At 35.3% G+C, this 14,379-nt stretch overlaps 1 protein-coding gene across 1 annotated transcript; it reads left to right on the forward strand.

The window, feature by feature from the left end:
• The first annotated feature begins 11,295 nt into the window (after nucleotides 1–11,295).
• Nucleotides 11,296–12,450, forward strand: LOC141678184 (23.5 kDa heat shock protein, mitochondrial-like). The gene is made up of 2 exons (XM_074484438.1): nucleotides 11,296–11,591; nucleotides 11,959–12,450. Exons 1-2 carry the CDS (start codon nucleotides 11,387–11,389, stop codon nucleotides 12,351–12,353), a joined length of 600 nt encoding a protein of 199 aa, XP_074340539.1. The 5' UTR covers nucleotides 11,296–11,386; the 3' UTR covers nucleotides 12,354–12,450.
• The last annotated feature ends 1,929 nt before the right edge of the window (nucleotides 12,451–14,379 follow it).

The raw sequence follows: 14,379 nt of genomic DNA on the forward strand, positions 1-14,379 counted from the left end.
CTTGGGTATATCTTCCACTTTGATCTTTAACTGATGATACCTAGACCTTAAATCAATCTTCGAGAAACACGAAGCTCCTTTTAACTGGTCAAACAAGTCATCGATCCGTGGTAGAGGGTATTTATTCTTGATCGTCAACTTATTTAGTTCGCGGTAGTCAATGCACAACCTCATACTTCCATCCTTTTTCTTTACAAATAACACCGATGCGCCCCACGGGGATACACTCGGTCGGATCACTCCTTTGTCCAACAATTCTTGCAACTGAGCTGCCAATTCCTTCATCTCGACCGGCGCCATGTGATAGGGAGATTTTGACACTGGTTCCGTACCAGGAGCCAAATCAATCGTAAACTCAATCTCTCTGTCTGGAGGTAGTCCAGGCAATTCATCAGGAAATACATCCGGAAAATCGCTTACTACCGGAATATCCTCGATTCTTATAGATTCTTTCTCCACATCCACGACATGAGCCAAATAAACTTCGCATCCTTGACGTATTAATCTTCTTGCCTTAATAGCCGTTAGAAATTTCTTCTCTTACCTCTTTCCTTTGAATATAACCTCTTCACCCTCCTTGGTTTTTAACTTCACCTTTTTACTTTTACATTCTATTTGCGCTTCATGGTTTGACAACCAATCTATTCCTAGTATGACCTCAAATTCTCCTAACTTAAAAGGAATTAAGTCAGCAGAAAAGTGTCGACCTTCTATAGTCACATCACATTCAGGACAAATCTTGCTAGCAATAACTTTCTCTTGATTGGCTACCTCTATAATCAAATTAGATTCTAGAGGGTACGCAACACAATTTAACTTATCAAGAATACTTTCAGAGATAAAAGATCTAGTTGCTCCAGAATCCATCAAAACTTTTACTTCTACTGAATTAATAACAAACATACCTGCTACCATGTCCACATCTTGCACCGCATCTTTCATCGTCATGTTAAAGGTCCTAGCTCTAGGTTGAGCTGATGGTGCTGGGAGAGACGACGGTCCAGCAATCCTGAGAACATTAGCCTTCTGAACAGGCTCCTTGCAATTCCTGGCCATATGGCCTACTTTACCACACTTGAAACAAGCCAAATCAGGCTTCCTCGCTCCATTTAGGCATTCTGAAGAGTAATGCCCCTTCTGGTTGCACTTAAAACACATTATGTCCAGCTTATTACACCTTCCCGGGTGTCTCTTTCCACAATTCCTGCATTCTTGAATCTGGGGTCTGCTATCCTTCCCCGGTTGTCCAGTTTTTTGGAAGCGGTTCTTCTGAGCTCCGTTGCCGGGTTTAAACTTCTGGAACTTTTGGTTCTGACCGCCACCATTCTTTCCAAACCTTCCTCTAAACTTTGAGCTTCCTTGCTCTTGCTCAGAGCTTTCAAACTTCCTTTTTCTTCCTTCATTTTCTCTTCTTGCAGCTTCTCGCTCACCTTCCACTATCATTGTTTTTTAACCAAAGCAGCATAATTCTTAATCTCCAACATTGCTATTTGACTCCTAATCCACGGCTTAAGTCCCTGTTGGAACCTCTTAGCCTTCTTCACCTCTGTATTCACGTACTCAGGTATGAATCTAGACAATTCCGAAAACTTCACTTCATATTCCGCGACTAACATTTCTTCCTGTCTAAGATCCAGAAATTTCATTTCCAACTGGTCTTGCATATAGCTTGGCATATGCTTCTCCAGAAACATCTCGGTGAACTTCTCCCAAGATAAGTCTTTGCCTTCCAACAACGCCTTTGAAGACTCCCACCAGAAATTTGCCTCATCTTTCAGATAATAACTTGCATACTGAGCTTTCTTATCGTCCTTAACTTCTGCTAACTCAAAAGCTTTTTCCATTTCTCTCAACCACGACTGTGCTTTAATCGGGTCTGGCAAACCTAAGAACTCTGGGGGATGAATAGATTGAAAGTGCTTAAAGTTTCGAACTTTAGGGGCCACAGGTTGTTGCAAAAGCTGAGCAAGTCTGCTCATCATGGTGGTTTCTGGGTTTACTTCTGGGTCTTGGGTGGGAATTTCTTCTTCTTGGTGATCTGGTGAGTTGGCCATTTCTTATAAACCTGATTGAGCAATTATTTAGCAATACGATGGCATGGCATATATATAACAACAGTTTCTATAAAATCTCTTTTGTGGGTTTTAAGTTTTACCCAATTTGCACATGCAATCCTATTACCACATAATTCTCATATCAGTGTTGTTTTATCATGGCACAGAATAGGGTTTTATGAGCTTTAAACATGGTTATACGAAAATATGGTTGTATTAAAACATGGTATTGAGAACAGTTTATGAGATAATTAGGGTGCACAATGGAAAGTAAGCCAATGGATTTGTTTAAACAAAGGGTACATAAAGATAGTTCTGGCTATCACAGGTTCTGAAATAAGGTACAATAATATAGCAGGGTTAAACAGAGGAAAAACTGGAAAATATCCCCCTATCTACCCCTAACTTCCAACAACTACTACTACGATACCGATCTGAAATACAACAAAATAAATGAAAAGGGGATCCCGGCATCTGACCAAGTATCCCAAAGCCTACCGGCGCTGAAAAACAACAATCTACGGGCTCAACCAACAGTCCCGTCTAGTCATCTAGAATCTCTCTCAACACAACCAACATCCAGCGAATGATCCTATGCAACCTCCGGGCCTCAGCATCAGCATCACTAGTGGATGGTCCCTCATCCAATCTCCTCCTGGCAACCTGCTCCACCATCTTCACCCGAACTCGCCACTCATCATCCATAACTGAAGCATTCTGCCTAGACTCTCTGGCTAGCCTATCCACCAAAGCTCACAACTCAGAAATACGGGAGTACACAAAGTCTCGATCCTGGGCTAACTTTCCACCAACACTAACAGGAACAGTCTTAGGCATTTTGGACTCTGGCTCAGGGGTAGGGGTCTCTGAATCTGGCCTCAAGGGTAAAATCTGCATAGGGATCTCACTACTCTCAGAAGGGTCCTCCTCTGGGTCTGAACTAACATACACAGGCTCCTTTGGGGTGGAATGGGGTCCACAGGGGTACCAGTCAAACTAATCTCTGAGTCTGAGTCACTACCACTACTAGGATCCTGAGAGAAAACACAAAACAACAACCAAGAACAATGTTAGGGTTAAATAAAGCTTCTAGCTAACTCACACCCTAACTCTAGTTTCTACTTCACCAATAAACACTTTCCTTAGACTATACCTAATAGTCTAACTCAACTCTATATGAGTCAAACTCTCTCGCGATATAGATATATTCCCAAAATACCCCTTTTAAATCCTAACCTGTCTCAGGGACTAGATCCTGTAGCTCTGATACCAACTTGTGACACCCTCAATCTCGGGGTTAGGAAATGAGGACTCACACACCTCTAATCTAGTAATTAAATAAGCATAAACCCCGATTAACTAATAACGGGATCAACAGGATAAAGTATGAGACAAGATTACAACTACCAATCATAAAATATAACTTACAAACCCAAAATATTATTAAATAAACAATATCGATTCCGGCTGGGAACCGACAGATAACCCATTGTATCTTTAAACATTTCCTTCTAGGCGCGAGCTCACTCACAAATACCACTACCTGCTCTGGCAACCGGAAGCCCTCAACATGGTAGGGACCACCAGGTACGCTCTTACGAGCAGTGCGCCTAAGCCTAGCCATCTTCTTGCTTAACTGCCATGGTTAGATTAAAATAAAACAAATGAGTATAAAACTCAGCAAGTAACTATATAGCAGTTCTACAATATCAATTCACAATGTGCTTTACCAAACTCAGGGCATTCTACTTTATTTGATCTAGGTGGCAGATTTCCAGCTTTTGGGTTAAGAAAAGGTTTTGAAGGATAATATGGGGCTTTCAAGGAACAAGGCTCAAAGCAGGACGAAAGCCGACATTCATCACAAATCATTAAAGGATCAGAATAGATCTTTCAAAAGAGGAAAGCAACGGTATTTCAATATATGGAATCAATCATATGATCAACAAATTCAAGAATCAGGGTTCTCGAGCTTTAAGCTTCACAATAACATAATCAACTCTTTTCAAAGCAATATAAACCATTTTCATTTTCAAGAATCAATTTAATGAACAGGAAGTTTCAATTCCCTTTTTAAATAATCATTTAGAACCCATGATTGGATCACTTTATCTTTCCATTTCATTATATACGGGTGATCAGCCCGTACCGACCTCCATTCCGGTCTTTAAGGTACCAATCGGCATAATTTCAGCCTTAAGTTGGACTAGCCTCGCTAACCTCTTACCATGACTGGACTAGTGCCACTAGCCTCTTACGTCCCAATCCAATCCATCAGGAATTCATTTTGGAAAACCTTGAGTTGGAAAAACAAATAGGTTTTCTAAAACTCATTTTATCATTACCAAGAATTTGAAATCATTCGGACTCTTTCAAGTCGAAACTCATTCTTAATTCAGATTTTAAGGAAACAAAGTTCAGGGAGTAATTCAAAGATAAACAAGGAACAATTCATAAGGATTCTGTATCAAGGATAACAAGGCACTTAAGTTAGAATGATCAACATCTGTTTAGGGATCAATAGGGTGATCAGGAAAACAGGGTATCACTCAATAGGGTTAACAAGGATAATCAGAGGGTTCAATATGATCCATGGCTTAATAAATAACTTGAACAGAAAGAACAGATTATCAAAGGGTTGAATCATTAAGCTTATCAATAACTTTTTATCAAAAACAAAGGCAGGGTATCTCAAATCAATATCAAGGTTTCAAAATTAAACAGTTCAATACTCTACATGGTATGAACAACATTCTCTTTATAACCATTTATACAAGTAATCAGAGTTACTTGCCTAAATTTGCTTTCCTGAAGGTTGAACTACTGCCACCTAGTATATCATTTCCATTCCTAGCCTGAATACCCTCACGCTCTGAATCTACAATAAAACCAAAATCTTAATCAGTTTCTCAACTCTCGTCCCCGGAACGATCACTCAATACGATAACTCGATTATATCCTTGACTCGAGTATATGATTATAGCTTATACAAATAAGCACATAGCACATAGCATATAGCATATCCATTTCTTGTAACTTTTATATCTTTATATACTTAACAATCAAAGCATACTTGCTTATCCTTATTTTCTCAAATCACACTAATATAATTCTTACAAGTACATGATTTATTTACAACTAAACCTTTACGACCATAATTATCACTTATGGTTTTCAAAATCAATCAATCTCCACCTTAGCTCATATAAACATATAACATAATCAAAAATCTTTAAAAAGAATCATTTTCTTCTCTTTTAACATCAAAATTTGAACCCAAACAATCATATAAATCACATAATCTCTAAAATTACTCATGCATTGACTTAGCATCAATTCAATTCCTTTTATTCCTATATTCCATTCGGCTATATCCACAAAACACAATTTCAAGGGTCGAACATTGACATGCAAGCATTAGATTTGCTTAAAAACTTGAGATTATTCAAACACTCATCCTTTTTAGCTTATTTTTAACTTGACATTTACATGCAAGGCTATACTTTAACATGCATCACTAATTCTTCTTGCAAATCAACATGCAAATCTCAAGACTAGCTAATTAACCAAGAATCAAGTTACAAAATTTTAACTCCCTTTTTCATTAGTACAAAACTCGGACCAAAACTTAGCATGCAACAACAATTTCACTCCTTTTAATCCATTAACCCTTGAACAACAATCCCTAATTATTTTATTCAACAAGAAAAATCAAATTAATCACTCCAAGGATCAAAACCATTCGGGTTTTTCAAGAAAACAACACATGCAAAAGATTTCTCTTAATCCTTCAATCACAAATAAACTCATAATCAATTCATCACTTATTTCTAATAAACACTTATCAATTTAACTTTTAGAAATCCAAAACCCTTTTTGAAATTTCAACGATCCAAGCATGCAAACATCAAAATCAAATTTTATGGTGTTAGAGTTCAGTTTCTCACATCACAACTCACCACCGGTTCACCGGAGTTCATCACCGGTGGCGGTGGTTTCTCGGTGGTGCCCCATTTCGAGGTTTCGAACCTTGAAACCTCCGATTTATGTACACACAAGGCACATGCAAGACTTACTTGGCTTTGAAAATTATTTTTCAATAATAAAATCACCTCCTTAAGCACATATTAGACCATATACACACACGTACACACGCATCAAGCATGAACATACACACACACATATCGAGCTTGCATGCAACAAGATATTCACACATGCACACTCCAATAACCACTTATGTATGTTTAACAAGAGATTTTGAGAAGGATTGGTGAGAGTTATCAAAGAAACAAGTGGTTTACCAAGAGAAAAGAAGAAGAACCAAGAGAGAGAGAGAATAGCCGAGAGAAAGAGAGTGTGTGAGAAAGAAAGAGAGAAGAGAGATTGATGTGCTCGGGAAAAAAAAGAAAAGGGGGGAGAGAATGAGTTTTATACTCAATCAAAATCAAGGGCATTTTAGTACATTACTAATTCCCCTTTTATACTTATTTGTTCTTTCCTTTTTACTCAAATGAAACAAGAATTAAATATAAAATATATCTCTCTCGGAAAGTCAAAAATTATTGAAAATGACAATTTTAATATGTAGATCTCGAAATTAGCTTTTTAACCATTACTCATAATAAGATTTGGAGCGGACGATTGATTTTATATGAATTTCGCAATCTCGCCTTAATAATATCATTTTTCCACATAAAATCAATTTAAAAATGCAAAGACCACCAAATAAATCCACTCTTCATTTTTAAAAAGTCTCTAGGACCATTATGAAGATAACAAAACAAATTTCATATTTTTATCTTACTCGGATGATTTTATAAAAATGCGCGAAGGTTAATTAAACCTTTATTTAAATCACATAATCCCTTATAAATTCATAAAAATGTCACAGAACACATAGTCATGTACACAGACAACAATCTCACATATATAATCGCATAACGACTGAAGTCTGATCATAGAATTTATCCTTCTTTAATCTTTATCCTTTTTTACGCGTACCGGGTCACGTTCAGCCTGTTGGCCCGACGCTCAGCGTTTCGATTACGCTTCTCATTATTTTTATCAATTAACACGTCACTTAGGACGAAATACTTTGTTTAAACATTCATTTCATTCAATCACACATAATTCATATTTTATATTCTTTAATTCCTTATTAGGACGGGTTCCGTTCTACCTGACGACCCGACACCACAACTTAACTGCTAAGCTGACTCTTTAAATTGGAACGTTTTTATTTACGCTCCTATATTCTAATATACAGAAAAGACAATTAATCAGCACTTAGTCATATAATTATAATCACATCACATAAAGCATACTTTATTGACTTTAATTACGTCGCAAAATTCTCAGTCGTCACAGACTTTCTCCTTTTCAGGGTCAGAATACTCAGCTGGATCTTTAGGAGCATAATGAGCTGGTATGACTATGTCTCCATCTGTAGATTCCTCAACTCTTACCACAGGAATGAAGGGTCCATTCTTGAGGATATGAATGTAGAGTGGATTGGCCATCTTGATAAACAGCATCATTTTCTTTTTCCAAAGAGTGTAGTTAGCTTTGTCAAAGGTACGAATTATGATGCTACTGATTTTCTGTGTATTCATTCTTTCAAGATCTTGAATCTGTTTACTTTCAGATTTAGCTCTTATACCACTTGTTAGATAATGAATCACACACCGGGGGGGGGGTGAATGTGTTTTTCTGATTTTAGGTTTTTCTTGAAAGTTAATGGTTGAACAAAGTAAATTAAATCTTGTATAGAAAAGTGTCCATGCAGAATTTAAACTTGTAAAAACTAAAGAAAAACAGATCTTCAAAACTCACTTAATTTTATATTAAAATTAAGACTATTTTGCTACAAAATTTTTAAGCTCTTTGATGTTAAAGAGCTCAGCTTCTTCTTGAGAGTGTTTCAAGAATTTTGATCTGAATTGTTACTTATAACTAGAGGACCAGTGTTAACTTTATAACTCAGTTAACTGCTGGTTTACACAGTAGATAATAAATATGCTATTAGCTTTTCTAACCTGTCACTTGTCATTTCTATTTATAGAAAAGCAAATATTCCATTTCTGGCTTAGCATATCTTTAGCATCCCGTGTTCACTTTAATCTTCCTCTGTCAGTTAACCTTTGCCATTGATCTTGCACACTCTTCAAGCTGCTTTTTGTAGACTTTTTAATCCAGCTGTTGGATTGTTTGTTGATTGTTTATCTTGGATATTGAAGTGATCTGCAATTCTGTACTTTGAGACTGTACCTCGAGATCTCCAGTTTGAATTAATAGAACATTTGGCACCTCGATAAGTACATAGGCTTATCGAGATCTCTAGCACTCCATATTGAGTTTGGCTTGTAGAGGTCTTCAGCTTGTCGAAATCTCTAGTCTTCACATCTTCACTTTGACTTATCGATAACTCAGAGTTCTCTATTGAATGTAGACTTGTCGATAACTCTAAGTTCTCTAGTGAAGGAATGACTTGTCGATATCTCCAAACTTCAGTTCTTCAATTTTGCTTGTCAATATCTTCCTGAGTTCTCTAGTTGCTTTCCTAACTTCTCCACTTTGAATTCATTCATTTCTTCTATCCCGGTGGATATTGCTCATCCGCCGAGTAGTGATTGTATCCCGACGGATGTGCCTAACAGCAGTCATCCGTCGACCAGCCAAACTATTATTCCGATGGATGTTCCTCATCCGTCGGTACTCTCTACAACTTGAATGACTTCTCGATAAGCCATTCTGGAGTTCTCGAATGACTTCTCTATAACATTAAATCTGTGACTTGTAGAGATCTTGACTTAGAGTATTTTTCTCTAAATAGATTTATTCAACTCCAAACTTCTTCAAAATTCTTCTGAGGTATGATCTTCTTGATCTTCTTCCAGATAGAATTCTTAGGCTTGATACTATTTTAGGAAAAAGACTCCAGTCTTCTCCTTTGTATTTTTACATACTTTAAGTGTTACAAGTACAAAATACAAATTTAGATAACAATACAACTTACTCAGGGTTGACCCCAAGCTTAACTGATTACTGAAAATAACTGTTCATTAATCTTCTACTCAGATCAGATGTCCATTTGACTTGCTTCATACTTTGATCAGAGATGCTAATGACATTGTTATCTCCAGTAATCTTTGACATCATCAATTATATATTACATTAACATTACAAGGCACAAACAACAAGCATGCATAAACATGAATCTAAACAAAATGACTAAACATCAACCTAAAAAAATGACTAAACATCAAACTAAAACCAAACACTGTCATCAAAGTCGTAAACTTGAACATTGTCAGCCATAACAGAGGTGACGAAGGTACTCATCATCACAAAAAATACAATGAACATTGCAACCATCATGAAATATTGCTTTGTTTTCAAATTACTCTTCTCAACTTCATGGTTTGCAATCAATCTTTCTATCTTGTGCCTGTACGAGCGAATTGTGCTTGATTTACGCTCTTGCAACTCCTCAATAGCTTGAAATATTACGACCTCTAAGTGGTGGATCAATCCACTTCAATAACTCACAGGATTCTTGCCCATATTCTCGAAACCTCCGACTTGCATTCTCGCCCCACTAATGCCTTTTCACCACTTATTTTATTATAATCACATAGAAGGTCCGGTATGTCTTCTTCACCAGCCATTACAAACTTTGCTACATGCCTGATATGGGAAAGATAAAGAAAAAGGAGGGGAAAAAGAAGAGGGAAAGAAAGGGAGAAACACAAGGGTAGGGGTGAAATGTGCATATTAAGCACACCTTCACAAACGTTACCGCTAAACTAACGGCAGCCCCAATTTTTCAGAAAATCCGGTAGTTCAGCCACACAACTTGCAATATCGGTAGTTCAGCCAAACAATCTGCAGAAAATTGATAGCTCGGATACTGTAATTTACTTGTATTTTTATAAAATAAAAAACAAAGGGAATGAATCAAATTATTTCCCTTAATTTTGTTAATTACCCTCAACCAAATAACCCCTTTAACTTGTTAGATGTTGGCAGTACCAATATATTATCAAGACAATGATCTACTCTTTCAATGAATATAGTTAATTTTTTTTATTTTTTTAGTAGAATGCGCATGGTTAAAATATGTATTCACGAAAAAATAAAGATGAATACATATGTTGTACATACTTATTTTTTTGTTAAAATTTTAAATAATTAAATACGCATTTCTTTCTGTGATATTTGGGCGAACATAACTGATTTTAAATATTTTGGATATTTGAATATAAAAAAATGTGCACTTTTTTTTGCTAAGCGAAAAATGTGCACTTAAATGAGTGATGGTGAAAAATACTCATTTTTTTGGTTAAATTGCTCAAAATACCCATTTTCAAAATATATGACTGATATACCGTTTTGGTTACGCATTTATTAATTAGATAAGTGTAATACGTATTTTACAATTGGGTATGTCATAAAATTACTAGAGATACACATTTTTAATTTGGATATTACCATTGAGATACGCATTTGTCAAATATGTATCATAAAAAAAGTTAGATTCTCATTTGACAAATACGTATTTAGTACAAAATAGCATATCCAATGGGTAAATGCGTATCCCAAACATTATTTTCAGCTTTGTCAGAATAGATTAGATATTTCCGGTCTTTTAACTCAAAAAATATTATTTTAACATTCTTTCCCCTTAAATATTGACAGAACACCCTTATGTTGTCTGGTAAACTACGTCTTTTTAATATCTAACTACAGCTAAACAAATCTGCATTAGTAATTTGGAGAAGTTCCCGGTGTTACATGGAGTCATGTTGTACAGTATTAATTTGCAACTTCGGTATGTAACAGGTGTACTTAGCCATTTTATCTTTTATGGTTTAAATTTAAAACTAAACATAATTTACAATGTTAAAAATCAGATGATAACATTTTTTTTTTCGAAGTTTTCAGAAATATTAGCATTTGCGGTGAAAGTAGAAGATTTCATAAGCTTGAAATCTAAGCTCATAAATCGATACAAGCTAATATTTTCATATAAGTTGAAAAAGCTTTTCTAATTTTTAAATATTGAGAAATTACAAATTAATAATTGAATAACATAATTTCTTTTTACACAAGATATCTTATCCCGCAATCTTGATGTCTCTCGAACATTCTACAACACTCTGAACCGCCTCAAGCCCTAGAACCTTCCACAACTCTCTTCTCACCTTCCATTTCCTCCTATAAAATGGGTCTACTCATTTCACACTGTTAATCACTCAACACAAGCATCAAATCAAAATCCCAACAAATTATAAACAATTTTCAGTTCTTTACTTAATCACTCAAAGCATCAAATGGCTTCTTCACTTGCACTCCGGAGATCAGCTTCTCTTTTCCGCAATCTCCTCAATTCTCATGCTCGTGCCACTCCTGTCGCGTCTCGATTTTTCAATACTAATGCTCAAATGACCACTTTTGATGATGATGATAGGAGAGATGTCGATGTTGATCGTCGTTCTGATCGCTCTGTTAATCGCCGTGGCGACTCCTTCTTTCCAGGTTCGTTGCTATCTTACTCCCTTTTATCGTATCGTAAATGTCTGTTGATTTAACTACCCCGTGTAGGTAGTCGTGGAATCAGGATTTCATCATAGTTATTCTAGTAATTGTACCGTTAGAATAATATATGATCTTATTAAGGTCTCGCTCTAAGTCTTTAGAGCCAAGGCGATCATATATTATATTTTAACACGTATAATTTATAAATTTAATTTTTAGATTATTTTCGTTAGTTAAAATAATTTGATAACGGTAAAATTAAATTGTGTATTGTAGTTAAGAGTCCTGTTTTTCAAGTTGTATCGTTTGCTTGTTTAGATATTTTTTTTGTTGTATTGAATTTTGCTTACTTTGTTTCGTATTGTAGATTTTTTTGATCCGTTTGCGCCGACGAGGAGTCTAAGCCAGATGCTGAATTTCATGGACCAGATAGCTGACCGTGGGCTGGGACCAGTGACTACTCATAGAGGGTGGGATGTGAAAGAGGACAATGAGGCTCTGAAGCTGCGGATGGACATGCCTGGAATTGATAAGGAGAAGGTGAAGATATCGGTGGAGCAGAACGTACTGATAATCAAAGGCGAGGAGGATGAAGCGGAAGGGGAAGAAGGACGGAGGTATAGCAGCAGGATTGAGTTGCCTCAGAATGTGTACAAGGTCGATGAAATTAAGGCGGAGATGAAGAACGGTGTGCTGAAAGTTCGGGTTCCGAAAGTTAAGGAAGAGGAGAGGAAGGATGTGTTCCAGGTTAAGATTGAGTAGTAGTCAGGTTGTGTAGTTTTGGGAGTTGGTTTTCGGAGTTATGTGGTGTAATGGCAGTCGAGATGTTTTGGTTTGAATAAACGAGATTTTCATTCAAGATGTTCGTTCCTCTGTTTCTTACATTTTGGCAATGATCTGTTTAGAAATTTATTATCTTTATTAGTTTTGAAGAGCTTCTGCTTATGAAGCCCCAATGAGCTACCCCTCACGATTTGCAATTTAATCAGTTCTAAATATTTGATTTGCAATTTAATCAGTTCTAAATATCCGAATTTAGCTACTTATCAGAATTGAGTTGTATTGGTTTTTTTACCTCCGGGAACATTTTACTTTTACTTTAGTAACTGACGAGTTTTAATGAATAATTATCATCCATAACTACTAGTTCATAATTTGTGAACCTTTTGTATGTCAATTAGCTTTGCCAACGAGTGCACCGTGAGCCTCGTGGCAGCGAAGTATATGTAACTTGGCTGATTCTCTATTTTTCTTTCTATCTTCGGTCGTTGAAACACAAAAGAATTGCTCACAAACAATGCACGATCACCTCTCAAGCTTTTCACAGGAGCCAAACTTTCTTAAACAGATTGGACATCCTTACAGAAAACAAAAGGTGTTTGCGAGTAGAATCTAATATCAAACTAACAAAAAAGAACAAGGGTATTTCTAGAATCCACAGAGGTGACCTTCTAACACTACTTTATTTGTAAAATAAGGAATGCTTACAAGCTAGAGAACATGCTTGGGTGTTGTACTCTATTTTGTGGCATGGGTGTTGTACTCTATTTTGTGGCAAGGCGATCCTTGCAAACACCATAGAACAACACAACATTGTCTTGTCTCGGTTTTATGCCTTCTTCTTTACATTGTTTATTTCTTGAATGATAGTGGCCACTTGAGTATTTCTTCTTTGATTATTGGTTCACTGTTTACATCAAGTAACTTCTTGATTTAATTTAATTTAAAGATGATCCGGTATTTTGATTGATAATATTTAATCAAGAATTAACCTTGTAGCTCGTGCAATATACAAGTATATTCTAGATTGTGCTAATTAAAACTGTTTTTATTGTAATTGTTGACTATATATTTATGTTGTTATCCAATAGATGAATAATTTATTTGTTTATATATATGATTACGAGTGATTGAGATATTTTTGTAATGGTGTATTCGCATGGAGTAATATATTATGTTATTATACAGTTTTACTCACTGAATGACATGTGATATTCTCCGTCCCAATAATTTTATATTTTGGGATGTTTTAATAGATTGTTAACATTTCCTAAAATAGCATATTATATTTATATTTGCTCCAAATTTTACTTTCACTTCCTTAATTTTTCTTCAATATAATTCTTTTTTTTAATCTCTGTGTTTAACAACGATGTTAACAACTTATGAGACGGTGGGAGTATATGATATGTGTCATAAAATAATTAATAGTGAAATATAAATCATAAATATCTGTATAAATAGTTTATTCAATTTTTTATTTAATTGAATTTAATATAATATTCCGCCATTTCATTAAGTTGGAGGACGATGTTAGCTGATAAATAAGAATATACGAGTATATATGTGTGTGCGGGCGCTCACGCATGTTCCTGTATTACTTTATATATGTGTATATATTTATTATATGTATGTATGCATAAATTAATTATACAATAATTGATAATTTTTAATAAATAAATGATGAGGTGTATTAAATATTATAGAGGTATTAATGTAGGAGTATAATTGTCATAAAAATTAATTTACTCAACTAATGCCCTTGACGATTTTAACAACCTATGAGATGCTTAGAATATATCATATATGTCACATAATTATTAATAGTGAAGTATAAATCGAATATATGTGTATAAATAGTTTATTTTATTTTTTATTTCATATAATTTAATATAATATTTAGGCATTTCATTGTGTTGGAGGAAGATTTTAAATTGATGACAAATAAAAATATATAAGTATAATTGTGTGTATGTGTGTGTGTATTTATGCATGCATGTATGCATTC

This window comes from Apium graveolens, chromosome 8, assembly GCF_009905375.1.
Source record: "Apium graveolens cultivar Ventura chromosome 8, ASM990537v1, whole genome shotgun sequence".
NCBI lineage: Eukaryota > Viridiplantae > Streptophyta > Magnoliopsida > Apiales > Apiaceae > Apium > Apium graveolens.